The following is a 27,754-nucleotide window of genomic DNA, read 5'->3' on the forward strand; positions in this document are numbered from 1 at the left end:
CTCTAAAATGAATGAGGTATGCACCATTAATGATGATGAGTAGTTGGTTATGCAAGAAGGACAAATGTTAGACAATGTGCAAATTTAAAATTACAGAACAAGCAACAAAATGAGAGCAAAAAATAGGAGGCTTTTTTGGTAGCTGAAAGTAGTATCGTCTTTCTCCCCTTTCTAAAAGTGTCTCTTATTCCTTCTTTTGGAATTGTTCTGACTTCTCCTCTTCTCTCTTTCCTAGGTCCTTGATGTAGAGAATTTCTGCTTAATGTTCTCTACATTCTCATACTTATACTTTTTTTTTTTCAAGTTGACTATATTTTCTTGCTTCTCTATATAATTGCTTCATACCTTACTTGTGGTTACGTTAATACTGAATTTCTCTGCTATTGTTTCATTAAATGCTGCTGTCATTTGTTGTTAAATACTTTATTCAATACATTATACTCTTTCAGAACGACACACTAATTACGACCTATAAACTTAGTCGGAGTCAAACGATACCAACTTAGGATTCACAAGGCAGCGAAAAATTTTGAAATCCTTCTTCAAGCAGAAAATTTTGAAGTTCTCTTTCAAACGAAAATTTTTTATCCCATATTATTAATGGAATTACTGTATTTAGATTGGTCAAACACTTCATCAACTACATTTAAATTTGACAAGTGTTATTATAAATTTAGTCCAACGTATTTGACCAATTTAACCATTAATAAATAAATATCATCAGAAACGACACCTATTTTTAATGGATAAAAGTATCTTAAAACAAATTATTTTAATTAATTAGTACAAAAGCATGTCATCCAAAAGATTAGAATTTCACTCTAAATTTTTTCTTTCATTACCATAATATGACTTTAACTTCTAAAATGTACAAAAATTTACCATAAGACAAATATGCGACAAGAAAGAAAAAACTAATAATCATCATACACATTATAAACATACATGTGAATGGACCTATTTTTATGGATTTTTCACATGACCTGCATGTTTGACCTCTCTCAATTAATTTCATTTTGTTATTATACTTCCACTTCATCTCTTTAAATGTTTAAATATTAGAAAAATAGTAATGTCATTCTTATTTTAGTAATACTACTCATTGTTTTATAATAAAAAACCATATAAAAAATATTATTATAAAAAAAGGAATGATATTACTATTTTTTAAATATTATTAGATATTAGATTATGATAAATTGACAAACTGAAGTCAAAGAAAACTTCCTAATCTCAAAACAACAGTTTACACATTTTCTTTATTTTTATAAGACAATAGTAAGTTTTGTTCTATAGTAATTATGCTACATTTAACTCAAACAAATAATGTCCCTAGAGAAAATCTTTTTGAACATTATCAACATGTAATAACTTGATATAAAATTACCTAAAACTAATTTTTATTTAGAATGACATTTTATATTCTAGATAGATCTGCATTGCATTTGCATAGAGTCAAATCTAACTGGAAATACACACAATTACCCCCAACAATGCGTCCAATATTCCTTTGCTAACGCATCATTTCCAGAGCGACGGAAAGGATATTTCAGTCAATTCATGTCAAACTCCAATATCTTCCGTCATCAACTCAAATCGAATACTCTCATCTCTGTGTCTAACCCTTCTTAGTTCTTAGTTACTTTCCTCAGATCAGATCCCGTAACTGAACTCAGTGACTCGCTCCCTCCGTTTTGTCTCCCCACTCACTGAGTCAACTCGCCGCCATTGACGAACCACCTTGCGAGCTCAACTACCGGAATTCCTCAGCTCATGGGAGCAAGATCCTAAGGAACCGTACACCTTCCCGAGTCGCCGCCGAACCAACTCGCCGCCGAGTCGCGAACTCGTTCGTTCTCACCAAAACTCGGGAATGGCTTCTTCGGAAGCCGATTCCCGGCTGGTCCAGGTCATCATCCCGGCGCTCGAGAAGATCATCAAGAACGCATCGTGGCGGAAGCACGCCAAGCTCGCTCACGAGTGCAAGTCCGTCATCGAAACCCTAACATCACCGCAATCACAGCAGCAGCAGAGCAATCCTCAGTTGCCGGGGTCCGAAGACGGCGCCGCCGATTCCGAAGCCTCAGTCCCCGGTCCGCTCAACGGCGGCGGCGCCATCGAGTACTCCCTCGCGGAGTCCGAATCAATCCTCCGGCCTCTCATCAACGCCGCCAACTCCGGCGTCCTGAAGATAGCTGAGCCCGCCGTTGATGCTCTTCAGAAGCTCATCGCCCATGGTTACCTCCGCGGCGAGGCTGACCCCGCCGGTGGCTGCCCTGAGGCGAAGCTTCTCGCGAATCTTATCGAATCCGTCTGCAAGTGCCACGATCTCGGCGATGATGCCGTCGAATTGCTGGTTCTGAAGTCTCTTTTATCTGCAGTAACCTCAATTTCACTGAGAATCCACGGTGATTGCTTGCTTTTGATTGTGAGAACTTGTTATGATATATACCTTGGTAGCAAGAATGTGGTGAATCAAACAACGGCGAAGGCTTCGTTGATTCAGATGCTTGTGATTGTTTTTAGGAGAATGGAGGCGGATTCCTCCACAGTTCCGGTTCAGCCGATTGTTGTGGCTGAACTGATGGCGCCCGTGGAGAAATCTGATGCAGATAACTCGATTACACAGTCTGTGCAGGGTTTTATAACGAAGGTTATGCAGGACATTGATGGGGTTTTGAACCCTGCTACGCCGAGTAGCAGGGTTTCCGCATTGGGAGGCCACGATGGTGCATTTGAGACCACTACCACTGCCACTGTGGAGACCACGAATCCGGCGGATTTGTTGGATTCCAGTGACAAGGACATGCTGGATGCGAAGTATTGGGAGATCAGTATGTACAAGACTGCATTGGAAGGGAGGAAAGGAGAGCTTGTGGATGGCGAGGTGGTGGAGAGGGATGATGATATGGAGATCCAGATTGGGAATAAGCTGAGGAGGGATGCATTTTTGGTGTTCAGGGCACTTTGTAAGTTATCTATGAAGACACCCCCTAAGGAGGCGTCCGCAGATCCGCAGCTGATGAAGGGGAAGATTGTGGCCCTAGAGCTGTTGAAGATCTTGCTGGAGAATGCTGGAGCTGTCTTCAGGACTAGCGACAGGTACAATCACTTTTTTAAATGTTAGTCTTCTTTTCAGTTAGTGAAGATGTTTATTAGTTTAATTGTAGTGAATTAGTGATTGACATACGACAACCAGAAGGTGTAGTTCTGTGTTAAACATAGTACCGGGAGGTGGTAAACATGGCTGCATTTTATGGATATTAATAAAGTAAATAGCTCATTGTCATTCGGGTGCATATTATATCCATTTGGATTTTTTACTAACAAGAAGTTGTGGTAACCAAGCTGTATTTTACTAGGTGAAGTTGGATTATTTACATTTGGGGAGTAGTGCTGCTATATTTTATACAATTTAGAGAGAAGTATGTGAATGCCATATCGTTAGATCAAAGAAGTTCTTGATGGTGATTGATAATTTAGGCTTCACAAGCCCTGAGGATATTCTGAATTTTGAAGTATAAAATCCTATAGGTCTTGGGAATTCAGTTAAGAAGTATATTTTAAGGATTTTACCAGAAAAAAAAGTCGGGAGAATCTGTTGTACAAATAATGGTAGGATCTCTTACTGTTTAATTTGTAGGAAATATGAAAACAAGGAAAGGAATCTAAGAACAATGTATCGAAGAGATGCTTGGGCTTTAGGTTAAGTTTCTTGAAGATATAGGTAAAAATCAGCACTAATATAGTGAAATAGGAAATAAAAATAGTGCTTGTTTGGGTAATGAGATTATAAGATGAAGTTGTTTCTTTAAAAAATTGCTTAGGTTGTTATTTTTGGGGTTAAAAACTTGCAAATGGATTATAAGAAAACATAAAAATAACTTATAATTTATAAGCAATTTATTACTGAGTTTTTTATTTGAAGCAGAGCAATAGCATATTACTTTAAAATTACTTTTAAGTCAATATATCCAAACATAAATCCACTTTAAGATCATGCTTCCAAACTTAAAATTATTTTCATACAATCAATTGTAGAAACAAGTGGTTATACTTATAACCTATTACTGGATGATTTTGATCTCAATTTTCCAAACACATACATAGATTACATTTTCAATAACGATAATGAAGACTTAAACTAATTCCTATGACTCCTGTTATTACATTGCGATGACTTCTATTATTCCAATACAATATTCCTATTATTTTCATACCATTTAAATCACATGGCACCATACAATAATCACATGCATCGATTCTAACAAGGCATTTTGGTTGTGTATAGAGGAGGCCTGTATATTACTATTATGTATTATCATATAACTCTCTTGGATGATAGTGAAGATTTCTAATGGTTGCATTGACTTTGGTAAAGCAGGTTTTTGGATGCCATTAAGCAGTACTTATGCTTATCATTGTTGAAGAACAGTGCATCAAATCTTATGATTGTTTTTCAACTATCATGCTCCATATTCATCAGTCTGGTTGCTAGATTTAGAGCTGGATTGAAGGCAGAAATTGGTGTTTTTTTCCCTATGATTGTCCTCAGAGTTCTAGAAAATGTTGCTCAACCTAATTTTCAGCAAAAAATGATAGTCCTCCGTTTTCTGGAGAAGCTTTGTGATGATTCACAGATATTGGTGGACATTTTTATCAACTATGACTGCGATGTCAATTCGTCAAACATATTTGAGAGGTGTGAAAAATGCTTGATTTTACTTGTTCACTTTATGAATAATATGATATACTAAAACGTGGTCTCCAGATAATTCCTGATTTCTTGGATTAATTTCATACACTATTCATGCTAGTTTCAGTGTTTCTTGTTTGTTTTTTAAGATACATAATATAATCACTATGCTCTTTCTAGGATGGTCAATGGACTTCTTAAAACTGCCCAAGGAATCCCTCCTGGTGTAACCACCACGGTTTTGCCACCTCAAGAGGAAACATTAAAGCTTGAAGCATTGAAATGCTTGGTTGCTGTATTAAAATCTATGGGAGATTGGATGAACAAACAGTTGCGCATTCCAGAACCTCTTTCATCAAAGAAAGTGGAAGCAGTTGATAATGGGCATGAGGCTGGAGGTCATCCTATGGTAAATGGGAATGGAGAAGAGTCAGCTGAAGGATCAGAAACTCATTCTGAGATCTCCAATGATGCATCTGATGTTTCCACCATTGAGCAACGCCGGGCATATAAATTGGAACTCCAGGTAAGCAATGCATAAAGTTTGGAGTAGCAAGCAGATGTCGGTTATTGCTTTTAGCTGTACATTGTCTATGAAGCTAATGCCCAGCTTATGGCAGGAAGGTATATCATTGTTTAATAGGAAGCCTAAGAAAGGAATTGAATTCCTCATCAATGCCAACAAAGTGGGTAACTCTCCGGAAGATATAGCTGCTTTTCTTAAAGATGCTTCTGGGTTGAACAAGACTCTGATTGGTGATTATCTGGGAGAAAGGGATGAAATGTCCTTGAAAGTAATGCATGCCTATGTGGATTCTTTTGACTTTCAAGGGATGCAATTTGATGAGGCAATCAGGGTTCTCCTTCAGGGATTTAGACTGCCTGGTGAGGCCCAAAAAATTGATCGAATCATGGAGAAGTTTGCTGAACGTTATTGCAAATGTAATCCAAAAGTTTTTTCCAGTGCTGATACAGCTTATGTCCTTGCTTATTCTGTGATCATGCTCAATACTGATGCTCACAATCCAATGGTGAAGAACAAGGTACGCTCAGTTAATTCGATAAATATATGCTCAGTTAATTAGTTATGATAGATGCAATCGGTTATTTTCTACATGGTTCTTGAACGATGCAGATGTCTGCTGATGATTTCATTAAAAACAATCGTGGAATAGATGATGGAAAAGATGTGCCAGAGGAATACTTGAGGTCCTTGTACGAGAGAATATCTAAAAATGAGATCAAAATGAAAGATGTTGATTTGGAAACCCAACAAAGACAAGCTGTGAATCCTAATAGACTGTTGGGTTTGGATAGTATTTTGAACATTGTGATCCGTAAGCGTGGGGAAGACAGTACTATGGGGACTAGTGATGATTTAATCCGACGTATGCAAGAACAATTCAAAGAAAAAGCTCGCAAGACAGAGTATGTTCCCTAGCATATTTTTCCCATCCTGTTGAAAGCATTTATTTCCTGTACAAGCTCATTTCTCAGATCTTGAACTCCATTTGACCTCGTTCAATGTTTGGCTCGCCTGAGAATCTTGTGTTGCCACTATTCATACACCTTAATGTGTTTAAAAGCCTATCACTTCTAGAAATATTTATCTGTTGCTTTGCATGATCCATTTTATTTTGAAGTGTGGACTGTGTCCATGTTCATTGTATTTCTTGCTTTATTTTTTTCCGTAAATTCTATGCCAACTGCCTCACTTGTTTGGATCTTAAAGTTGATTTTTACTTCTTATTGAAATGTATTTGCTTTATTGTTGTTCCTTTCATAATGTTTGATACATAGGTTCTTATACTTCTTCTATTTGATGAATATTTTGCTTTCAATTTGTAGGTCAGTCTATTATGCTGCCACGGATGTCGTAATTCTTAGATTCATGATTGAAGCCTGCTGGGCTCCGATGTTAGCTGCCTTCAGTGTTCCTCTTGATCAAAGTGATGACGAAGTTGTAATATCTCTCTGTCTTGAAGGCTTCCGCTATGCTATTCATGTTACTTCTGTAATGTCCATGAAGACTCATAGAGATGCTTTTGTAACCTCATTGGCAAAGTTTACTTCCCTGCATTCTCCTGCTGATATTAAGCAGAAAAATGTAGACGCGATCAAGGTTGGCAATAAAAATTCTATTCTAGCTGGCTCATGAACACAGTAATAAGATGGAATCTTTGTTGAGTAGCAATTGTTTGTTTTGATTTTCATACTTTCTAAAATGCTACGTGTATAAATTGTTTCCGGGACTTCTTTATGATCGAGTCCTGCCAACCTTAAGTTCTTCTGGATTTGACTTTAGACTTTTCATATGAATTGTTGATAGGTCATAGTTACTATTGCTGACGAGGATGGGAATTACTTACAAGAAGCATGGGAGCATATTTTGACCTGTGTTTCCCGATTTGAGCATCTACATCTTCTTGGAGAGGGCGCTCCTCCAGATGCGACATTCTTTGCTTTTCCTCAGAATGATTCTGAAAAAGCAAAGCAAGCAAAATCAACTATTCTTCCTGTCTTGAAGAAGAAGGGGCCTGGGAGAATGCAGTATGCAGCTTCCACGGTAATGAGGGGTTCATATGATAGTTCTGGAATTGGCAGTAATGCTTCTGGAGCTGTCACGTCGGAACAGGTGAACAGTCTAGTTTCTAATTTGAATATGTTGGAACAAGTTGGAAGCTCGGAAATGAACCGCATATTTACTCGGAGTCAGAAGTTGAACAGTGAGGCCATAATAGATTTTGTTAAGGCTCTATGCAAGGTCTCCATGGAGGAATTGAGATCTCCCACTGATCCACGGGTGTTCAGTCTTACAAAAATAGTTGAGATTGCGTATGTATTACCCTCCTCCTCCTTAATCTATTCTATCTGCATGCTGCCTGAACTTTTTTTTTCTTCTGCCTGACGGTGTTTTGGTTGGGGTTATTGCAACTTTGGAGCACTGGTTTTCTTGGGAACTGCAATATCCTTTGTTGTTTATGACACTGTTGCCTTGGTTGCACTTACATTTGGCACTTGCCCTTCTTCATGTCCCATGCAAAATTATTTGAATGTTTATAAAGTTGCTCATCTGATCTAGTTTCCTGTCCTGTTCTTGTAAATATCATATGGAGTTGCGTGTAAAAATGCTATCTATTACTTTTTTGGTTTTGACCCCCAGGTTGGGATGTTAAACCAATTCACTGTGTCATTTTATTGATGAGAGCAAATTACAACTGTCCCAAAAGATGAAATTGGGAAGGTTCAACTGATCTGGGGAAAAAGTTGGGGAAGGGCATTGGGCTTATGATTCTCTCTTTAATGATTAGTTAGTTTCTATTCGCTGCTGTCTAATTTATTGTTAGTTTCTATTCGCTGCTGTCTAATTTATTGTTTGGCTTGGTTGTGCACAGGCATTATAATATGAACCGCATCAGGCTTGTGTGGTCAAGTATTTGGCATGTTCTCTCAGATTTCTTTGTAACCATTGGCTGTTCCGGAAACCTTTCAATTGCAATTTTTGCAATGGATTCCTTGCGTCAGTTGTCAATGAAATTTCTAGAGCGGGAAGAGTTGGCTAATTATAATTTTCAGAATGAATTTATGAAGCCTTTTGTCATTGTTATGCGACGGAGTAGTGCTGTTGAAATTAGAGAACTTATCATCAGATGCGTCTCTCAAATGGTTCTATCTCGTGTGAACAATGTCAAATCAGGATGGAAGAGCATGTTCATGGTATGGTTGCACTTTTTTTTTTTTGGTGGAGAGCACTACAATTTGTGCAGACAATGTTTTTGTTTTGACTTTGTTTGCTGAGGAATAGTATTTTCTTTCTACTTATTGCTTGTGGTCTTGATTTCAGGTATTCACAACAGCGGCATATGATGACCACAGAAATATTGTACTCTTGGCTTTTGAAATTATTGAGAAGATTATTCGTGATTACTTCCCCTACATTACCGAGACAGAAACCACCACCTTTACAGATTGTGTGAATTGTCTGATTGCATTCACCAATAGTAGATTTAACAAAGAGATTAGCTTAAATGCCATTGCTTTTCTTCGAGTCTGTGCAACTAAACTAGCAGAAGGAGACCTTGGTTTTTCATCAAGGAATAAGGACAAGGAAACTTCTGGAAAGATTTTGTCACCATCACCTCGAACAGGAAAAGAGGGAAAACTTGAAAATGGAGATTTAACAGACAAGGAAGATCATCTCTATTTCTGGTTTCCTTTATTGGCCGGTAATGATAATACTTTTGTTTAGGCATGACATAGAGGAAATTTAGTTAGCTCCTTTCTTAATTTGAATGATTCGTACTGCTATCCATTTTATCTCAAGTTGTGAGAAGCTTAGCTATTCACATGTGCACTTAACACATGCTGACATGCATCTTCTATTGTGCAGGTTTGTCTGAGCTTAGCTTTGATCCAAGGCCTGAGATTAGGCAGAGTGCCTTGCAAGTCCTATTTGAAACCTTACGCAATCATGGCCACCTCTTTTCATTACCTTTATGGGAAAGAGTATTTGAATCAGTCCTATTCCCAATATTTGATTATGTACGTCATGCTATTGATCCTGCAGGAAGTAGCTCACAGATCAATGAATTGGAGATTGACGGTGAGCTTGATCAAGATGCATGGCTTTATGAAACATGCACACTAGCCCTCCAATTGGTGGTAGATCTTTTTGTCAACTTCTACAGCACTGTCAATCCTCTTTTAAGGAAGGTGCTGATACTCCTTGTTAGCTTTATAAAGCGCCCACATCAAAGCCTTGCTGGCATTGGTATTGCTGCATTTGTTCGTTTGATGAGTAATGCTGGAGAGCTATTTTCAGATGAGAAGTGGTTAGAAGTGGTTTTGTCACTAAAAGAGGCTGCAAATGCAACACTACCTAACTTTTCATTCCTTGACAGTGGAGACTCCGTGATTATAAATGATCAGCGTGCTTCAACAGCTGAAGAAGATAATGATCCTGCTGATGAGTCTAGCTCACCCAATAATTTAGAAAGCTTTAGAACTCGTCGTCTTCATGCATATTTATCTGATGCAAAATGCCGAGCTGCTGTTCAGCTTTTATTGATTCAGGTAGATTCTTATTTTCTTTATCTGATTTAGCACAATAAAGTTGTGTTATCTTGGGAATATGCACCAAGAGGGAGGAAACATATGCTTCACATTATAACATATTTTGGTACATATTGTGCACTAACAAAGTTATGTGCGCCAGTAGAAACAGATGTATTCTGCTTTCTCCAAAAAAAAAAAAAAAAAAATTGACAATATCTACTTTCTGAAATTTGGCAGGCGGTGATGGAGATATACAACATGTACCGTCCTCAACTTTCAGCAAACTCAATTCTTGTCCTGTTTGATGCTTTGCATGATGTGGCATCACATGCACACAAGATTAACAGCAATATTATTTTGCGCTCAAAGTTGCAAGAGTTTGGTTCAATGACCCAAATGCAAGACCCTCCGCTGTTACGCCTTGAGAATGAGTCCTACCAAATATGCCTCACATTTTTACAGAACCTTCTTGTTGACAGGCCTAATGAGGCCGCTGAGGTGGAGACTCATTTGGTCCGGCTTTGTCAGGAGGTCTTGGAGTTCTACATTGAAGTTGCAGGTTCTGGACAAGTATCTGAATCTTCTCGTGGTGCACAACAACATTGGTTAATTCCTTTAGGCTCCGGTAAGCGAAGAGAACTAGCTACACGCGCACCTCTCATTGTGGCTGCTATCCAGGCTATTTGTAATTTGGGAGATGTGTGCTTTGAGAAGAATCTGGCTCAGTTTTTTCCCCTTTTCTCAAGCTTGATAAGTTGCGAACATGGGTCAACTGAGGTCCAGGTAGCACTCAGCGACATGCTTAGTTTATCAGTTGGCCCTGTTTTGCTACGGTCATGTTGATTGCTTGGGTAAGATTTACCCTGCATTGAGATGTAGGATATTTTTGTCTAAATCTGTCCATATTTTTCTTCTCTTATTTTCCGTGGATTACATAACAGAAATATAGTTTTATAGTGTATGAATAGTGTATGAAAGTTAGCAGTGAGTGTGTTTAGATAATATATCTTCCACCAAGTTCTGTATTTTTATTCTTGGGCAGCAAGTTCTGTATTTTAGAGGCCTAGCTTTTCCAGTCAGAAGCAGGTTTAATGTTGTATGCTTATTGCTTACTTTTCCCGGAATTTCCCCAATTTTTTTTAAGAATGAGTTTTCCTTTTCCTGTAAAATTTAGTTTGTAACCTTATAATCTATTTTAAATGGTATTGATGTTTTATTGTTTTTATTAAGAGTTTAACTGGGTAGTTAATTTTTCGGTCAATATTAATCAATCTTATAAAATTATTTTTTATTTTAAATTTTAATCATAAATTCTATGATTAAAAAATATAAGGTTACAATAAAAAAGTTAATTAATGGTAATTAATTAAAAATCTGTTTCTCATTTATTTTATTATAATTTGTTCAATCGTATGACTCATTTAGTACACGTCAAATTTTTGCAGCATGGAAGGTTCCAAAATATTTTTCTTTTGAAGGCCTATGAGGCTAACATATAAGAATTACTATGGCAGTATGGCCGTCTAGTTTTAATCAGAATCCAAATATGGCCAGAAAATAAAGGTCAAAAGCTAAATCTCTGATCCAGTTGCAAACTTGCAGTCCTGCGTACGGATAGCTCAACATGTTGAAAACTTGAAACAACGTTATTGTATTTGTAAACCTATAATCTTATCAAAATTAATTTGCCGGCATTAAAGTTAGATTGACTTAAATACTTAATACTTTTCAACCAAACGCCAAACAAGACCTAATCAAATCTCAATTAGAACGAACCAGTTCAACCTAATAAAAACTAGAGTCGCTATTATATTATCATGGTGTTTATGGAGACTAAAAATTAAGGTAATATTTTTTTATATTTTTGCTATAATTTTTAATTTTTCTTTTTAAAATGAAAAATATTTTCAAATATTTTAAAAAACATTACTTTATTTTAAAAAATATTATTAAAATTATATAACTACTACAGTAATCGTAATAATAGACATGTAATAAAATATCTTGTCCATATATTCTATACTCTATGCAGTTTACCAAAAATAAATTCATGATCTGCTACTTTATATATATAGACGAAGTGATACCACCTTGCCTCAAAGAAAATGTTCAACCATGTCTAACAACCTTAAACCCTAAACTTCATCAACCTCATATATCTCCTCCATCTTTAATGTTTGTTGCACGTCAAGGTTATCAAATTCTAGAATTAACATGTAAGTTTAAGTCTCAAATCGCTTTGACGATGTTAATTAGATGATTTTATAATTTAGCTTTAACTAAATTTTTCGAGTTTAGGTGAACTCTCTCTAAGCATTTTTCCCTTTAACTTCTTCCTCAGCCATGTTTGAACCTTTTAAAACTTTCTTCACTTTTCTTGAAAGAAAGACCAAATTCCTTGGCCTCAATCAGCCAAAGAGCATGGATATGATTGGTTGCTGCTACACCAGAAAACCAAACAACAATGGGTTCTCATCATCATCATCATCCAAGGTATCATTACCCTCTTCTTTTGTTGATATGGGAATCTCTAACCAATTGAAGCATGTTTTCAAGCTCATTGACACCAATGGTGATGGCAAGATATCAACCACCGAACTCAGTGAGTTTCTCTCATCATGCATTGGATACAAGAAATCCATAGCTGCAAAAGAAACTGAGAGCATGTTTAGTGTGTTGGATTCAAATGGAGATGGGTTCGTTGACTTGGATGAATTCATGGTTGTTATGAATGAAAATGACAAAAAGGATAATAATAATAATAATGATGATGATGATGAAGAAAATGATTATTTAATGGATGCTTTTCTTGTGTTTGACACTGATAAGAATGGTTTAATCTCAGCTAAGGAGCTAAATAGGGTTTTGATGAGTTTAGGGTTTGATCAGTGCAGTGAGAAAGAGTGCAAGAACATGATCAAAGGGGTTGATAAGAATGGAGATGGGTTTGTAGACTTTGAAGAATTCAAGTCCATGATGAAATCAAGACATGCCAACTAAAACCTTAGTTTGATTTTAAAAAAATTAACGAGAAATATTATGTATTTATTATTTATCATAAATCAAATTGTTGACAATTTAACATACATCCTTTTATTATGGATGAAGTGTATTTTTTTTTTTTTGTAAATTTCATATCAGTGAGTTTGAAATAATGTATAAGATTAAAATGAATATAAATAACATCATATTTCAAATTCATCAGTGACATAATGTAAATACTTTTAGTTGTTATCATCATCATCATCATCATCATCTGCTGGTTTTTGAGCTCCTCTTGGTAGTGTTGTATATTTGAAACTGATTGCAAAGGAAGTAATAAGAGATCAAATTATATTTGGGTCATTTATCTGTAAAACTTTCGACACATCTCTAGACTTGTAGTCAATCACATGTTCACATGATCCATTGTAAAAGCTCATTGGTTTAGTTTTATTTTATTTTTCATAAAAAACACTTATTATTCAAATCAAACTAAACTAAAAAGTGTTTGGTACGGTACGATGATAAATTTAAACATATCAATATAATAAAAATGTGGACAAATTAAAATACGATACGTAGATTATATTTTTCATGTCAGTAGTCAATTTTTTTTTTAAATATATATCATATCAATACTTTTTCTAAACTATCCTTATATTTTGATAAAAATAAAAAATATTTTTTATTTAATTTTACAAAAAGACTTAAATACATTTTTTTAGTATTGGATAAAAACTGCCCTAAACTTTATAATTTAGTCAAAATTAAATTAACTTTAGTTTTACATTTTTAAATCTAAAACAATTTAAAAATCAAAGTTTAAAACAAAAACATATATGAAAAATAAAAAAAATAAAAAACGATGTTGATCTTATTTAAGATTCTGGGCAAAGAAGAAAAAAAAGGAGGTATTGATCTTGTTTAGGTGTCTCCATTAATCTGTCTACTCTCTGTTCTTCTGATTTTTTTCCGAAACTTTCTTCGTCTCGTTTTCACTCTGATCTTCTTTCTCCCAAGCTCTGTTTATCTCGACTTTGACCAGAAAAAAGATGAAACTCTGTTCGAATTACCTCCTGTCCACGACCTCCTGTCGATTTTCTGTTCCTCCATGACCTCCCAATGTATGCACTCAGCAACCCATGGGAGGAGTTTTTGCTGGTTGCCGGAGCCTCCACCGGCAAGCACCTCGGCCTCTTCTACTTCAACGAAGACGACGCCCAAGCCCTACTCCGCCAGTTTCCACGGTCGACCATCGCCTGCGTGATGGCTCCAAAGTTGTCCCCGTTGCACTCAACAGGTTCCCTAAGCTTCTCCTCTCTTATTTCTCTCTTTCAATAATTTGATTCACCTTATGATGTTTTACTGATCTACTTTATTGAATTACTTGGTAATAATTTTTATTGCTTCTTTGAATTGACGTGACGTTTGGCAATGTCCAAATATGGTTATGATTATACGAACGCTTATGTACTTGGATTCATGGATATCAGAGATGATTGAACTTATTATTAATTATTGTTTCTCGTCATAATATTTGACTTATATCTAGAATGGCTATGTATGTGTATGTGGATGAGCTTCATCTATCATGAATGAATTTGGGTAATGTTTCCTCTATTGTCTTTGCTTATGACCAATGGGATAGTAGCATTTCTTGTAGCAAAAACAATAGAGAAAATATTACCCAAATTCATTTATGATGAAGCTCATCCACATACACATATATATCCATTCTAGATATAGGTCAAATATTATGACGAGAAACAATAATTAATGATAGGTTCAATCATCTCTGATATCCATAAATCCAAGTACATAAGCGTCCATATAATCATAACCATATTTAGACATTGCCAAACGTCATGTCAATTCAAAGAAGCAATAAAAATCATTACCAAGTAATTCAATAAAGTAGATCAGTAAAACATCATAAAGTGAATCAAATTATTGAGAGAGAGAGAGAAAGAGAGAAAGAGAGAAAGAAGAGAGGAGCAACTTAGGAAACCTGTTGAGTGTAATGGGGACAGCTTTGGAGCCGTCACGCAGGCGAGGGTCGACCGTGAAAACCTGGCGGAGCAGGCTTGGCGTCGTCTTCGTTGAAGCAGAAGAGGCTGAGGTGCTTGCCGGTGGAAGCTCCGACAACCAGCAAGAACTCCTCCCATGGGTTGCTGAGTGCATACATGGGGAGGTCGTGGAGGAACAGAAAATCAACAGGGAGGTCGTGGATGGAGGCAATTCGAACAGAGTTTCGTCTTCTTCCTGGCCAAAGTCGAGACAAATAGAACTTGGGAGAAAGAAGACCAGAGTGGAGACGAGACGAAGAAAGCTTCGGAGAAAGAAGAGCAGAGAAAAGACAGACTAATGGAGACACCTAAACAAGATCAACACTTCCTTTTTCTTCTTCTTTGCCCAGAACCCTAAACAAGATCAACATCGTTTTTTATCTTTTTTATTTTTTATATATGTTTTTGTTTTAAACTTTAATTTTTAAATGGTTTTAGATTTAAAAATGTAAAACTAAAATTAATTTAATTTTGACTAAATTATAAAAATTAGGGCAGTTTTTGTCCAATACTAAAAAAAGGTATTTAAGTCTTTTTATAAAATTAAATAAAAAATATTTTTTATTTTTATTAAAATATAAGGATAGTTTAGTAAAAGTATCGATATGATATATATTTAAAAAAAAGAAAAACTGACTACTGACGTAAAAAATATAATCTACGTGTTGTATTTTAATTTGTCCACATTTTTATTATACTGATACGTTTAAATTTATTATTGTACGATAACAAATACCAAACCAAAATACCAATGATATATTAAGCTTTTTGGAACAAAAAAAGAAACTAACAATGATAATAATAAGTGTCTACTTTTAACATTTTGTTTAGATTAAAAAAACAATTAAAATGTATGTGTCAGTATTACAAAAGTTAAAAAATTAATTTAAGATTAGGCTAAACCACATTTTTGTCCTTTAAATTTTTGAAAAATTCTCTTGATGTTTAATTTGTTTCAATTTTTGGTTTTTAACATTTAAAATATTTAATTATACCTTCGAGAAGATTAACATCATTAATGAAGAAATTGACGTGCCAATTGTATACAGATATATCTATGACAGTCAGCATACAATTGTCACGTCATATATTGTCAAACCCAGAAATATAATTGAAATATATTGAAACGTCAAGAATAAAATTAGGGTAAAGTATTAAATTGGTTTTTTACATTTGTATATAATTCTATTTTGATCTTTAAAATTTAAAGTATCCTATTTAAATTAAAAAAAAGTTTCATTTAACTTTGATATAATTCCATCATGAGGTCAAAGTTAAATAATTAACGGAATGTCCTACATGACAGCAGTACAAGAATAAGATAATCTGAAGAACAAGTACAAACTCCAAAGGCACAAAATCAAGATACATCAATACATTTATTTATCATTTTTCTTACAATTTAAATGAAATATTTTCTATAGAACTAAGAAAAATGATAAATAAATATATTGATACATTCACAGTTGATTTTGTGCCTATGGAGTTTGTACTTATTTTCTAGATTATCGATCTTATTCTTATACTATTGTCATGTAAGACATCTCGTTAATTATTTAACTTTGACTTCACGGTGGGACTACATTAAAACTAAATGAAACTTTTTTTTGCATTCAAATAGGACACTTTAAACCTTAAAGACCAAAACAGGATTATGCCTATACATAGGGAACCAATTTAATACTTTACTCATAAAATTAAAACCAAACATTGAAAACAAAATTAAAATTAAAATATAAACATTGAGAACAAAAATAAAATATATTTTCAATAACTTTTTTTAAATAAAAATTATGTTTAATTACTCTGTCGGTCTCTATAGTTTCATCAAATTTTTAATTAGGTTCCTATACTTTTTTTTTTCAATTGGTCCCTATACTATATCAGATTTTGTAACTAAGTCTCTACCGTAACAAAAACGTTAGAATTAACGAAATATTATGTTAAATTATACAAAATATTCAGTCAAGTGTTATGCATATTCATTTTGCTTAATGAAATATTCCGTTAATTCTAATGTTTTTGTCATAACAAGGACTTAATTACAAAATCTGATACGAAATAGAGACTCAAACGAAAAGAAAAAAAATATAAGAATCTAATTAAAAATTTAGTAAATTTATAGAAACCGACAGAATAATTAAACCTAAAAATTATATTGATAATTATCTTATCACAATCACTTTTGTTGAGATTCACTTCAATACAATAACATTTTTTTATTAAAAATAAAAATTGAATGTAACACTTTTTGTTCCTCAAATTTTCGAAAAATTTTATAAATACCATTCTGTCAAATTTTATATACCATATACAGATGAATTGATTGGCGGCCAAAACTTCTATAATTAGAAACTTCACAACAATGATTTTCTAACATACATTGGCAAAAAAAAAAAAAAGATAAATTTCATTACTTACATGAATCAATCAATTTCAATATTACATACAATATGAGCTCCATATAACTAAGAGTTGGTCAAATCTTTGACAAACCCATGTTTGACTGAACATAATATCAACTTCCCTCTCTACCATGCAGAAACCCATTTGTCATCTACTTTCCCTTCTATCAATATTCGATATACAAACATTCTAGGTCAGTAATGGCTAGATATCATTACAAATTACATGCTTAACCCTGCTTCTCCCAAAGCAAAACTAGCAAGGTATACATCTACCCCATATGCCACCAAGAAGAATTATTAAGTACCGGTAGTTCTGTTTCACAAAATGTGGAACAAGAATAAAAATGTAGTTCCATGCAGACCTGTAATCAACATTCTATCCGCAGTCGTCGCAGTTCAGATTTGAATGTCGGGATAGAACTGAGAGTCCGGCGAGCAAGACTGCGAATGTCCTCTCGTGAACAATCCCTTGAAATCCGGACAAGCTCCCAAAGAGCTCCTCCGCTAATCATGTCTTTTGCATTCACTTCTGCAATATTCATTATCTCGGTTGGTTTAAGTTTTACAAGAATGTAGTTAGAAAAGTTCAAGAGATCACAAGAAGTCGCCTGTTCCCTTACCATGTTGTGCCAAGTGGCAGAGCGCAAGCTCAATATGACGCCTGATGGGTGCAGCCTCGTTATTAGCATTTTGTACTATCCAAGGTAGTGCACCATCTTCTATCAAGAAAGATCGACCACTTTTTATCCCTGCGAGCGCAAAGTAGAATCATCAGGCTACAAACCAAAGCCTCTTTATCTCCTTAATCTCTATATGGTACTAGAAGAATCTTAAAGTGGCTTTGTGGCAAGTGTAGTGGAAAGAGCTCAGAAAACATAAATTCAGTAAGTTAATCAATGGGAAATGGCATTTTCTTTTTATGGAGTAAGAACATTCTCCATTTTTCTATATATTTTAAGGTGTGTATACTCGGATACTAAGGAGGGAAATAGACCTTGATTAGATGATCGAGATTCGCATTTTGCGAAGTTAGCTATTCCTCGTGCGACTTGGGATAGAACATCGGGATGCCCACATCTAACTATTCCTAGTAAAGCCTTGATACCTCCTTGAGATCTCAGCTTCATCAATATTTTATCTGGATGAAGAACATGGCAACGAAATCAGGGTTAGTCGCAAACCGTGGCATCAAATCAGGCAAATTATGAATGACTTCGTTTGACAGCTGAAAATATATTTTCAACATCTAGCAACTTGAATAGTTGGAAAACCAAAACGAAATAGCAATATACCATTTCCACAAAGGTTAGCGATTGCCCCAGCAACCATTCGAAGAGTTTGTGGATCTTCAGCATCAGACGCTGTCATTGATAAGAGAGTTATTCCTCCTTCTGCCATGATAAGTTCTTGGTTTGCTTCTGAATTGCCACAATGGAAACCAAAGTCAATATGACTTCCCAAACTAGCTATACACATACTGACAAATAAACTGTAAATAAGAAAGATCCAATTATTTATATCATTTGACAGAAAGCTACTCTTTTACAATCACCATTCATAGCAAGATTGGCAATTGCCCCAGCTGCCACTCGGCGAACAGTCTCATCCTCGTATCTTCTAAGAAGCATCAATAAGGAAGTGAGACCACCAGATTCCACAATTCTTTTTTGATTAGCCTCTGCATGTTAAATTGGGGGAAATTACTGAACAAATCCTAAAGATAAGACAAATGATCATATACTGCCAAAAGAATACAATCTTAATGATTACGAAGGCTACCAAAAAAATAGTGCAATTAATGGAAACATGGATTTGTGGAATGGGACCACGTGAAAAAAGGGGCTGGAAGTTCACTAAGCAACATTCAAAGGGGCTCCTCCTAAGAAAGTTGTGTAAAATTAACACAGACTAGAACTTGTCTTGAAACATAATTGTGTTGCCAAAACAAAGAGCATTTCATAGCAAAATACCGCAATGATTAGGCGGTTCACGGAGACACAAAAAGTGTTTAGAAAGGCAAATAGTTGCTTTCGGTAAAGAGGCTAAAACTACCTTCAGCTGCTAGGTTGGCCACCACTTTCACAGCATGAATTCGCATATTGGCATCATCTGACTCCAGCAATGATAAAATCTTTTGCAATCCAACTGTTAAAATAATACGGGTCATATATGTATGATTATGAATAATTTGATGTTTCAATTATAACTCAATCTATTCATACCTTGCTCAAAGAGAGTAGTGACTGAAGACTTTGGACCATTCCCAGTGTCTTTGAGCTGGGAATGCCTAACATGTGTCATGGAAGGATCAATGGAGGGAAATGAGCTCCCTGAGCTACCACTTTCCAAACACCTTCTCATCTATGGACATAACATCAAATCATTCTATATCAAACCCATGCTAAAAGAACAAAGTAACCTGCAGACTAAAAGAGGAAAAAAGAGCATTCATCTGATGACAATTAGTACAAATTTCATTGTACCAGCCAAACTTTAATTTGACATTTGACAGAACTTTTCAAAGAACTTCGTAATGTAGAAAATGTGTCAAGATAAACCATGAAACTAGCTTCTACTGCAAATAGATTTTGCCTTCTAGTAGTTATAAAACCCAAAATTCCTAATAACCAAACCATGCAAGTCAGGTGGTGTTTTAGTAGGAGATACAATGTAATATTCAAAAATAACTGCTGGACAATCATGTAGTTCTTTGGCATGTTTTGGTGGAAGGTTCATAATTTAACATATGTCTCTTAGCCCATACATTTGTTTATAATATTATGTTCACGTACTCTATTGGCTACTCTAATTGTGTTTCTTGAGGAGAGTTTACACAACTGATACACAAGGATATGAAGAGTTCTGTTGCACTTTATAGCACCTCCTACACCACATACTATTCAAGCATATGCTACATGGCGTACATGCTCAGAACTTGAGAAATTACCTGGTCAGCTTCAAAGTTCAATTGCAATAATTGACTTCTTAATATTATTATCTCTTCTTCAAGCTTCTTTTTCTGATTAGCCTCATCCTCAAGGAAGTTGCGCAGCTTAATAACCTCCAGATCCTCTCCTCCCTAGAACACAAAGAGGTTCTGTTATACCAGAAAGCCAAGATTGGGAAATAAGAAAGCCATAGAAGTTTTCTGTTTCACTGAAACTCACCTCTGATCGGGTATGTTTACCCAGCTGACCTTTTAGACGTTCTAACTCTTCTTCAGCTGCCTTTCTTTGCTTATTTTCTTTTTCAAGCAACATTTTGAGCTCAGACACATCTGCAGAAGATGATGCAGGTCCCTGTTCCGAAAAAGCCAAAAATAAAGTGACAAAATGTAAACAGAATACCTTCAGCCACTGGCATTACTGGTTAAACACGCCTCAAAACATTATCTTTTAACATTGGGACCTCCAAAAAATTTAAGTGCTAATCATAATATCAATTTTGGCACAAGCCACAATGACCAAACCAAAGAAAAAGATAGTAAATAAACATACTTAATATTGGTTAAAAATAAATACCTCGCCACGATCAGCCACAAAACAATTACAGTCATGTCTTTCTTGATTTAACACTAATTTCTGCTCCAGCTCCTTTACCAATTCCATGTACTCCATCTGGCATTTCAATCTCTCTTTCTGCAAGTTGAAATTCCATATGAAACATAGCACCATAGATGTATAAAAACAAAAGTATTAACATGTAGTTTCAGAGATTTAGGTTGTAATAGAATCTAATGTAAAGGTTTTGCACCATGCCTAAGCTTTACCTCTGATTCAGAAAATGCAATTAAAGGTAGCTAGAAATTACAAAGGTGTATTAGAAGATTGTTTTGCAGCAGAACAAGGAATACTAAAATAATGTAGTTCAGCCTTTCACTTAATAGTTGGTACTTGGAGCTGCAAACTCACAGCACAATGCGTCACCAACCATGAAATGGTAAAGTATAACAGGAAAATTGTATGTATCCCAAAGTATACAATTATACATTATATAAAATCTGAGATACTGATTCCGAAACCTTGATAAAAATATTCCACCCACGCTCTTATTTGATGATAGATCACTTTTTATCTTCAAAACTCAAAAACAACAATACTTAATAGAGCTCATCCTTCTTCAAGAAGCCATGTATGCCACTTAATTAAGTCATGCACCATAGTTGCTGACTTTGGGTTCTAATTTCTATTCACAGTACAAAAAGAGTAGACAACACCCAAATCAATTATAAAGAATCAAAGTATGACATCATGCATACATACCTTAACATAAAAATCTTTATTCACAATGTATTATTATCTAGCAAGATTTTTGCAACATTTCAAAAGTTAGAAGACTTAATTTTATTTTGAAACAAAGACTACTGCTGTCAAGAGAGCTACTTTTATATAGATATAAGCAAACCTCTAATGCATCTGCAAAATTCCTCTCAACCTCAGCAATACGACATTGTGCTTCCAAGTTTATTTTTTCAACTTCGTCATCAAAAGCTTTTTGCTGCCTTTCATTTTCTGCAATAAGCTTATCCAACTGCACCTCAAGCTTTCGAGACAAGCTTTTATAATCAAACTCCTCCTTAATTTTCAGCATATTTTCAACTTTCATAGCCTGAAAATAAAATACACATTAATCTTTCTGCCAGAAAAGTTAATCAAGTCAAATATCAACAATGTTTTTAGTTTCATGTAACAGTAATAGTAACATACTAAGAACTTTGATAATAAGGCAATCAGAATCTGTGATGAACCGATGACCGAATGAGGAATAAATAATTTCAAATTATCAGGGAAAATCAAATATTAACTAGCCACTAGATAGGATATGCAAATTAAGATAATAACAATTTCAACAGTACATAAATGCATTGCACAAGAATAAGGGTAGAATCTAAAGTCATCGATTCACCTTAAACATAAAAAATTGCACAATGGCATGGACATCAAGAGCACAAAAGTCTAATAATATTTAGTAAATGTCATATGAATACATTGAATAGAAATAAAATTTTATATACAAGTACCATTTTGGCCTCCAAAAGATTCAAATCTTTACAAAATGATTCTCAAAAGAAAGAAATAACATTTTGACCCTCCAAAAATGATCTAAGTTTGATTCGTTTTTTTGCAAGCCTGCTTCGAAAAATGATCTTTTTACCCTCCAAATTTAGTAATTTTACACTAAGTGAACTATTTTTTATATATGAACGGCAAAAAATTGAAACATAAATTGAAAAAAAGGTCAAAAGATAGAATTTTTCCTCGGTATTTTGTATTTACCTTTTAAATAACCTTCAAAAAATCTAGATCAAATGCATTAGTCGTGTGCCACTTATGAGAAAAATTAGTGCATATTGTCAAACTGGAAGGCCAAAATGTCATTTGTTTCTTTCTGGAAGTCATTTTGTCAAAAATTGAATCTTTTGGGAGGCCAAAATGGTAGTTTATTCTTTTATAAACATATTCACATATAAAACCTGACCCTTTGGCCAAATAATATGGTGCTAGAAGTCTCTCCTCGGTGACGTGGAGATGGGCCAATGGTCACAATCAATGATGTCCTTGCTGTGCCTACAGATTATTGGAAAACATAAGGCAGGGAAAATAAAATAATAGCACTGTAGGTTTGAACAGATACAATTAACTTCCAAGACCAATTTATGTGATGTAGAGCCTGAGACTAAGGAAGATAAAGTAGTTGTGTCAGTCAAGGATCTAAGAAACCAGTTTGCTGAACCATTAATGACATCTCACAAGATTTGACCAGAGTTTGTGAAACTTGAGGCCAATATTAGTAGGATATCTAACAAGACAGATTAAGGCATCCAACCTCCAAAAGAATCTCGAAGCATCCTGGTAAGCTTTGAATCACGAAATGGAACATGAGCACTGTTCTCTGCTAGAGCATTAATGCACTTTCCCAGTGAACTAAGTGAAAGGTTGATTGATTTGGCTTCTTCTAGCATGTGTCCTTCACTTCCTGCAGGGGGAAAAGAAAAGATGAAAAGTTTCAGCACATACCAACTAATAGCAGTATCTATTAACTCAATTAAGTTAAAGGAGAGACAGGATCAACACTGTCTGTATTTCAAAGGCCACGAGAAATCCAATTGTCTCAATTTTCTTTACAAAATTGTGAAAATGAGGAATAAATGAAAATCAAGTGGAAGTATTGTAACTAATTATTATCAGTTAAAAATTATAACTGAAATACCCTCTTAGCATTCAGCAGTCCAGATCACCAGAAAGTTGTCTTTCTTCTTTTATAACAACACACAAAAGGCACACCCAAATACTTTCAGACATTTATTATACAATATAGGACATTATTATTGCATTCAATATTTCAATGCATATGCAAATTGACAGTTTTTTAGACAGGAAATAACTGATAGCATTAAAATGGAAAAAAAAAAGGTGAGAAACAATTCAAGGTCTGCCATTTGACTATATATATATATATAAGAGCACTAAGATACCTGCAAAAGTAACTCATCTTTCTAAAATTTTTTCAGGACTTGGAAATTGAAAATGGCAAGCAGGGTTTCAGATATCAAAATTTTGTCAGAGCTGATCATGAGATGTCAGCATAAGGAAAACATGCGTACACAACAAGGACATGATGAAGAAGGCGCTATTGAACAAGGACCGTTAATTTATGACATGCATAATTATACACATACACAAATGTTAAGTCTAGCATGCACCTGACTTATGGACACGCTCTGAACCAGCTAAATCCACCACAACTAGCTTGCTCTTCCTAACAAGTGGTTTTGAAGGTTTAGTAATAAAGTTTGGTGTATCACCACCATTTTCACTAGATTCGATATCTTCATTATCCATGACAGACCTCTTAATATGTACCTGTGTGAGAATAGATATAAGATTGAATATTCTTTTTAAAATATGGATTTCTTAATTTGGGAGATATAATATAAAAATAAAATGTAAATAAAACATATTATTTCACCATGAGAATAGCGTGACTACGGGAAGATTCTGTATTCAACTTTGTGTTAGCAGCAATCCGATTAGCTTCCCCGACTCTTAGTAACTCCAGAAGACTCTGCTGGTCCCTGATTTCTACAAGTGTTGCTCCAGGCAAAGATACGTCACCAGTTCTAGGATCATCCACTATAGGAATATTATCATTTACTGGATTAAGCAGGTCCTGGAGAGTCTCCATGTAAAGCTGCACATTTTGCAGGTGGTGTTATTACATATTTCTACACAAATTAATATGGCCTAGCAAAGTTTACACTTGATTGATAAAAGGAACAACCTTCATGGAAACAAGAAGACAAAAATCAACAGATATTATGCGAAAAGAAGTATGAGCAAAAAGGTATAAAACCAAACCTGCAGATATGAGACAGTGATGGAATCTGTATCTGGAGACAATTCGGCAAAAATATCCTCCATCGAACGAACCATTATACCACGATCAGAGGTGTCTCCTTCCCCCAAACTTCCAAGAGTAAATGTTTTCCCCGTTCCGGTTTGACCATAAGCCATTACAGTGCCATTGTAGCCATCAAGAACACTCTACAAACCAGACATCACAGACATGTTAAGCTGTATAACATTAAAAAAGACGACAATGATGATGGTGAAGGTTAGATATGTTTATGAAATCATGAGTGACACTAACATAAAGAAGAAATAGATAGAATAGCTCAGTAGAAGATATTCGTGAGCAAATTAAATTAGGACATGAACCACCATAACAGACCTCAACAACTGGCTTAGCCACAACTTCATAGACACGTTTCTGTGATGCATATTCAGTAAGCACCTCATCAAATTCGTATGTGTCAGAATCCCAGTTGTTTCTACGAAGTTTCAACCTCTTAAGCTGAAGAGGAGCAGAAAAAGTAAATGAATCCACTTTACCAAAATAAAGCAAAACATTGAATCTACATACATTAGCTAATCAAGTAAACTGGATGCACCTCTGGTTGCAGTTCGACACAGTCAGCAAAATCAGCATCTGCTATCATTTCTTCAGCATTTCGAGGTCTCAATCTCACTGCCACTCGAACTCTTCCAGGCACTGTACATAAAAACTTTGGAATTGGCTTCCATTCAAAATAAAATCATGACTTCAGTATGAGGGACGTGCAAGAAAACTAAAAGTCTAGACCCTGTATATCTAGTATCTCTAGATATATTGGCCAGTTGGAGGCCCTATAAGTCTATTCCTTCCTCTTTCTTTATCTGTTCAGTATCCTTTTCAGCATAATTTATACTAAAATCTTATGCAGCCCGAAGTTCCCCCTTTGTCAAGTTTCAAACTTGCAGTTGAAAGGCAATGACACAGGAGCATGTATGAGCCCCATATAGATTTGGTTGTTACAGTTGGAACCCCATTTAAATTTTAAAAGACTCAATCCTGAACTATCAAATTAACCTGGACTTTAGGAATGGCATCTCCTCATCACCAGGAGGTCGTAAATCATAGTTGGTCCAAAATAAATATGGATGGATTGCTCTTCTAGCAAGTTCTTCCTGAGTAAGTCCCTTCACACATTCCCAACAAACACAACTTTGAACCTAAGCTGTTCATGAATATATATATATATATATATATATATATATATATATATATATATAATCTGGATATAACTACGTCAAAAATCATTGGCATTTTAACATTTCAAACTGATCATTTCCTTATACTCTATTTTCGGTTCAAAAGATGCATTTCATCAACCAACATCCTAAGTCGCTTCCCATAATAAATGAAAATGTACAAGCAAAATACATAATTTTACACTTCATAAAGTATCTGCTAACTACCATACAAACTCAATTATTGAAAACTTTGATTCTCGTTATACGGAAGGATGTAAGATATGGGGAGAGTAAGATTACAGAAATAAACAAGACACACATTAACAAGGGTGATTAATAAAACAACCTCAGACCAAGCTCTTAGGCATGAACTGATAGCATCATAAAAACAAAGGAAGTACCCAAACCAAATGCTTTAAATTGAAAGGAAAAGAAAATAATTTCACACTACTCCTTCAAAATTATTGCCCTCCCCATTGTGCTTAAATTGAAAGCCTTGCTTAGAACCAGAAACCACCAAAAGCTACACATATTGATGACCGATATCATCATCTGGGGCTCTAATAACACCACACATTCCAAAACTCCAGATCTAAACTAAACTAAATGAAAGAGAAAACGGGGTTTAAATAAAAAAGCAATGTGCAACATGCATCTCATTATTTTCTTTCCACACACATGACTAGTCCTACTCCTATATATCACAATTGTTATGGCGCTTTCTTTCTATTCACAATTCTAACAGCCAAAAAATACATATAAAAATTGCAACAACCACCACCAACCAATACCACCACATAAACACATAATCATACAAAACTAACCAGTCATAATTGCATCATAGATCACAAAAAAGAAAGAGTCATAATGAAGAGTGAGAAGTGGTGTGCTTCATTATTTGAGTCCAACTGACAAATGCTACTACTTAGACTTACATTCTCTCCCTCTCTCTCTCTCTCTCTCTCTCTAGAAGGAGATGGTTGAGGGGACTGACCGGCGTCGGCGTTGCGGGGGGCGGAGGAGTTACGGCGGAAAGTGGATCCCGGAGAGGGAGGGCGGTGGCGGGGCTTGAGAGGGCGATCGAACTTGTTGCTAATGATTCCTCTCTGGGTGCCGTTTCGATGAATGTTGCTGGAAGCCATTGATTTGATTGACGGCAGAAAACGGCAACTGAGTTTTCTGCGTTTTGGGAAATAAAAGAAGAAGAAGAAAAAGAAGGTGGGAATTATGCGTGGGTGCGACTCAGTAATGGGAGAAGGGACCGTGACGGGTGGGACCCAAAAGAGTTGTGAGTGGGACCCTTTAAGTACTGTGAATTGGAGAAGAATAAAGAAAATAAAGAAGCTTTCAGCTTAGGGTGAGACCGTGAGAGTGAGGAAAATATTTTAACCTGAAACTCAATCGGGGTGTTGTTTACAATGGATCTTTCATTTAGGGACCATTCGTGGTCTTTGACTATTGCCATCATTGGATTGGAAAATAATTTTAGTTAGTAAGAGGGATGGCTGGATGGGTATTGTGTAATGGAGGGTGTAGCATAAGAAATAAGAGCTGAGCACATCGTATGATCGTAAAGCTATTAAACTCATATTGTACTCTTGTCGACTTGTAGCTGTGAAAACGTGGGTACTTTTTTGAGAGAAAAAATTATTTTGAGTAGATTTGTTGAGTTAACAAGCAAGTTATCCAAACAAGTACGGTAAGAACTCGTAAACACATTGAACTCCTCTAATTAAAGCATAAGCACTGAAGTTGGATTAATGATTTAAAATTGGGTGGTTTCTCCCAAATCCGTGCATGTTCGAAGGTGATTAATCTTGCTTATGTGTCATTCGATTATTGGATCGTGTCTTGTCTTCAAATTGACCGTGTGCTATACCGTGTATGCTGTATTGAAGTTTATAACACTATGTGGTAGGTACCGTATAATTTGTATTTCTTTTGTATTTTAAAAATTTATCATCAAGGATAACG

At 35.2% G+C, this 27,754-nt stretch overlaps 3 protein-coding genes across 4 annotated transcripts; 2 read left to right on the plus strand and 1 right to left on the minus strand.

The window, feature by feature from the left end:
* The first annotated feature begins 1,406 nt into the window (after positions 1-1,406).
* On the plus strand, positions 1,407-10,920 carry LOC112797294 (brefeldin A-inhibited guanine nucleotide-exchange protein 2). The gene is made up of 11 exons (XM_025840146.3): positions 1,407-3,102; positions 4,385-4,702; positions 4,877-5,222; positions 5,317-5,739; positions 5,832-6,124; positions 6,545-6,818; positions 7,026-7,531; positions 8,092-8,413; positions 8,541-8,922; positions 9,087-9,769; positions 9,989-10,920. The coding sequence occupies exons 1-11, from the start codon at positions 1,874-1,876 to the stop codon at positions 10,592-10,594; spliced, it is 5,382 nt and encodes a 1,793-aa protein (XP_025695931.1). The 5' UTR covers positions 1,407-1,873; the 3' UTR covers positions 10,595-10,920.
* Positions 10,921-11,820: 900 nt separating this feature from the next.
* LOC112797295 (probable calcium-binding protein CML23) lies at positions 11,821-12,950 on the plus strand. Its single transcript, XM_025840148.3, has one exon. The coding sequence runs from the start codon at positions 12,095-12,097 to the stop codon at positions 12,749-12,751; it is 657 nt and encodes a 218-aa protein (XP_025695933.1). The 5' UTR covers positions 11,821-12,094; the 3' UTR covers positions 12,752-12,950.
* A 4,232-nt stretch (positions 12,951-17,182) lies between these two features.
* LOC112797296 (kinesin-like protein KIN-UB) lies at positions 17,183-27,183 on the minus strand. Of its 2 annotated transcripts, none has more exons than XM_025840149.3 (19): positions 26,775-27,183; positions 25,159-25,259; positions 24,939-25,061; positions 24,566-24,751; positions 24,177-24,398; positions 23,911-24,070; positions 23,034-23,183; positions 22,686-22,774; positions 21,612-21,815; positions 20,729-20,845; positions 20,375-20,506; positions 20,155-20,286; positions 19,430-19,568; positions 19,260-19,352; positions 18,760-18,885; positions 18,500-18,625; positions 18,202-18,345; positions 17,828-17,956; positions 17,183-17,736 (listed from the first exon to the last, which is right to left on the minus strand). In XM_025840149.3, exons 1-19 carry the CDS (start codon positions 26,920-26,922, stop codon positions 17,576-17,578), a joined length of 2,682 nt encoding a protein of 893 aa, XP_025695934.1. In that variant the 5' UTR covers positions 26,923-27,183; the 3' UTR covers positions 17,183-17,575. The 2 variants fall into 2 exon arrangements, with proteins under 2 accessions (XP_025695934.1, XP_029153780.1); XM_029297947.2 differs by having other exon boundaries at positions 26,716-26,961.
* Positions 27,184-27,754: the final 571 nt, after the last annotated feature.

This window comes from Arachis hypogaea, chromosome 4, assembly GCF_003086295.3.
Source record: "Arachis hypogaea cultivar Tifrunner chromosome 4, arahy.Tifrunner.gnm2.J5K5, whole genome shotgun sequence".
Lineage (NCBI taxonomy): Eukaryota > Viridiplantae > Streptophyta > Magnoliopsida > Fabales > Fabaceae > Arachis > Arachis hypogaea.

What these genes read in the sequence shown, in the direction of transcription:
- LOC112797294 (XM_025840146.3), top strand. Translation starts at nt 1,874, where the DNA reads ATGGCTTCTTCGGAAGCCGATTCCCGGCTGGTCCAGGTCATCATCCCG. An exon ending in CATATAAATTGGAACTCCAG is followed by an intron (nt 5,223 to 5,316) that starts GTAAGCAATGCA and finishes AGCTTATGGCAG; the next exon opens with GAAGGTATATCATTGTTTAA. An exon ending in TTCAGCTTTTATTGATTCAG is followed by an intron (nt 9,770 to 9,988) that starts GTAGATTCTTAT and finishes GAAATTTGGCAG; the next exon opens with GCGGTGATGGAGATATACAA.
- LOC112797295 (XM_025840148.3), top strand. Translation starts at nt 12,095, where the DNA reads ATGTTTGAACCTTTTAAAACTTTCTTCACTTTTCTTGAAAGAAAGACC.
- LOC112797296 (XM_025840149.3), bottom strand. Translation starts at nt 26,922, where the DNA reads ATGGCTTCCAGCAACATTCATCGAAACGGCACCCAGAGAGGAATCATT. An exon ending in CCATATTATTTGGCCAAAGG is followed by an intron (nt 21,816 to 22,685) that starts GTCAGGTTTTAT and finishes TTTTATTTTCAG; the next exon opens with GCTATGAAAGTTGAAAATAT. An exon ending in GTAAACATACCCGATCAGAG is followed by an intron (nt 20,287 to 20,374) that starts GTGAGTTTCAGT and finishes TTTGTGTTCTAG; the next exon opens with GGAGGAGAGGATCTGGAGGT.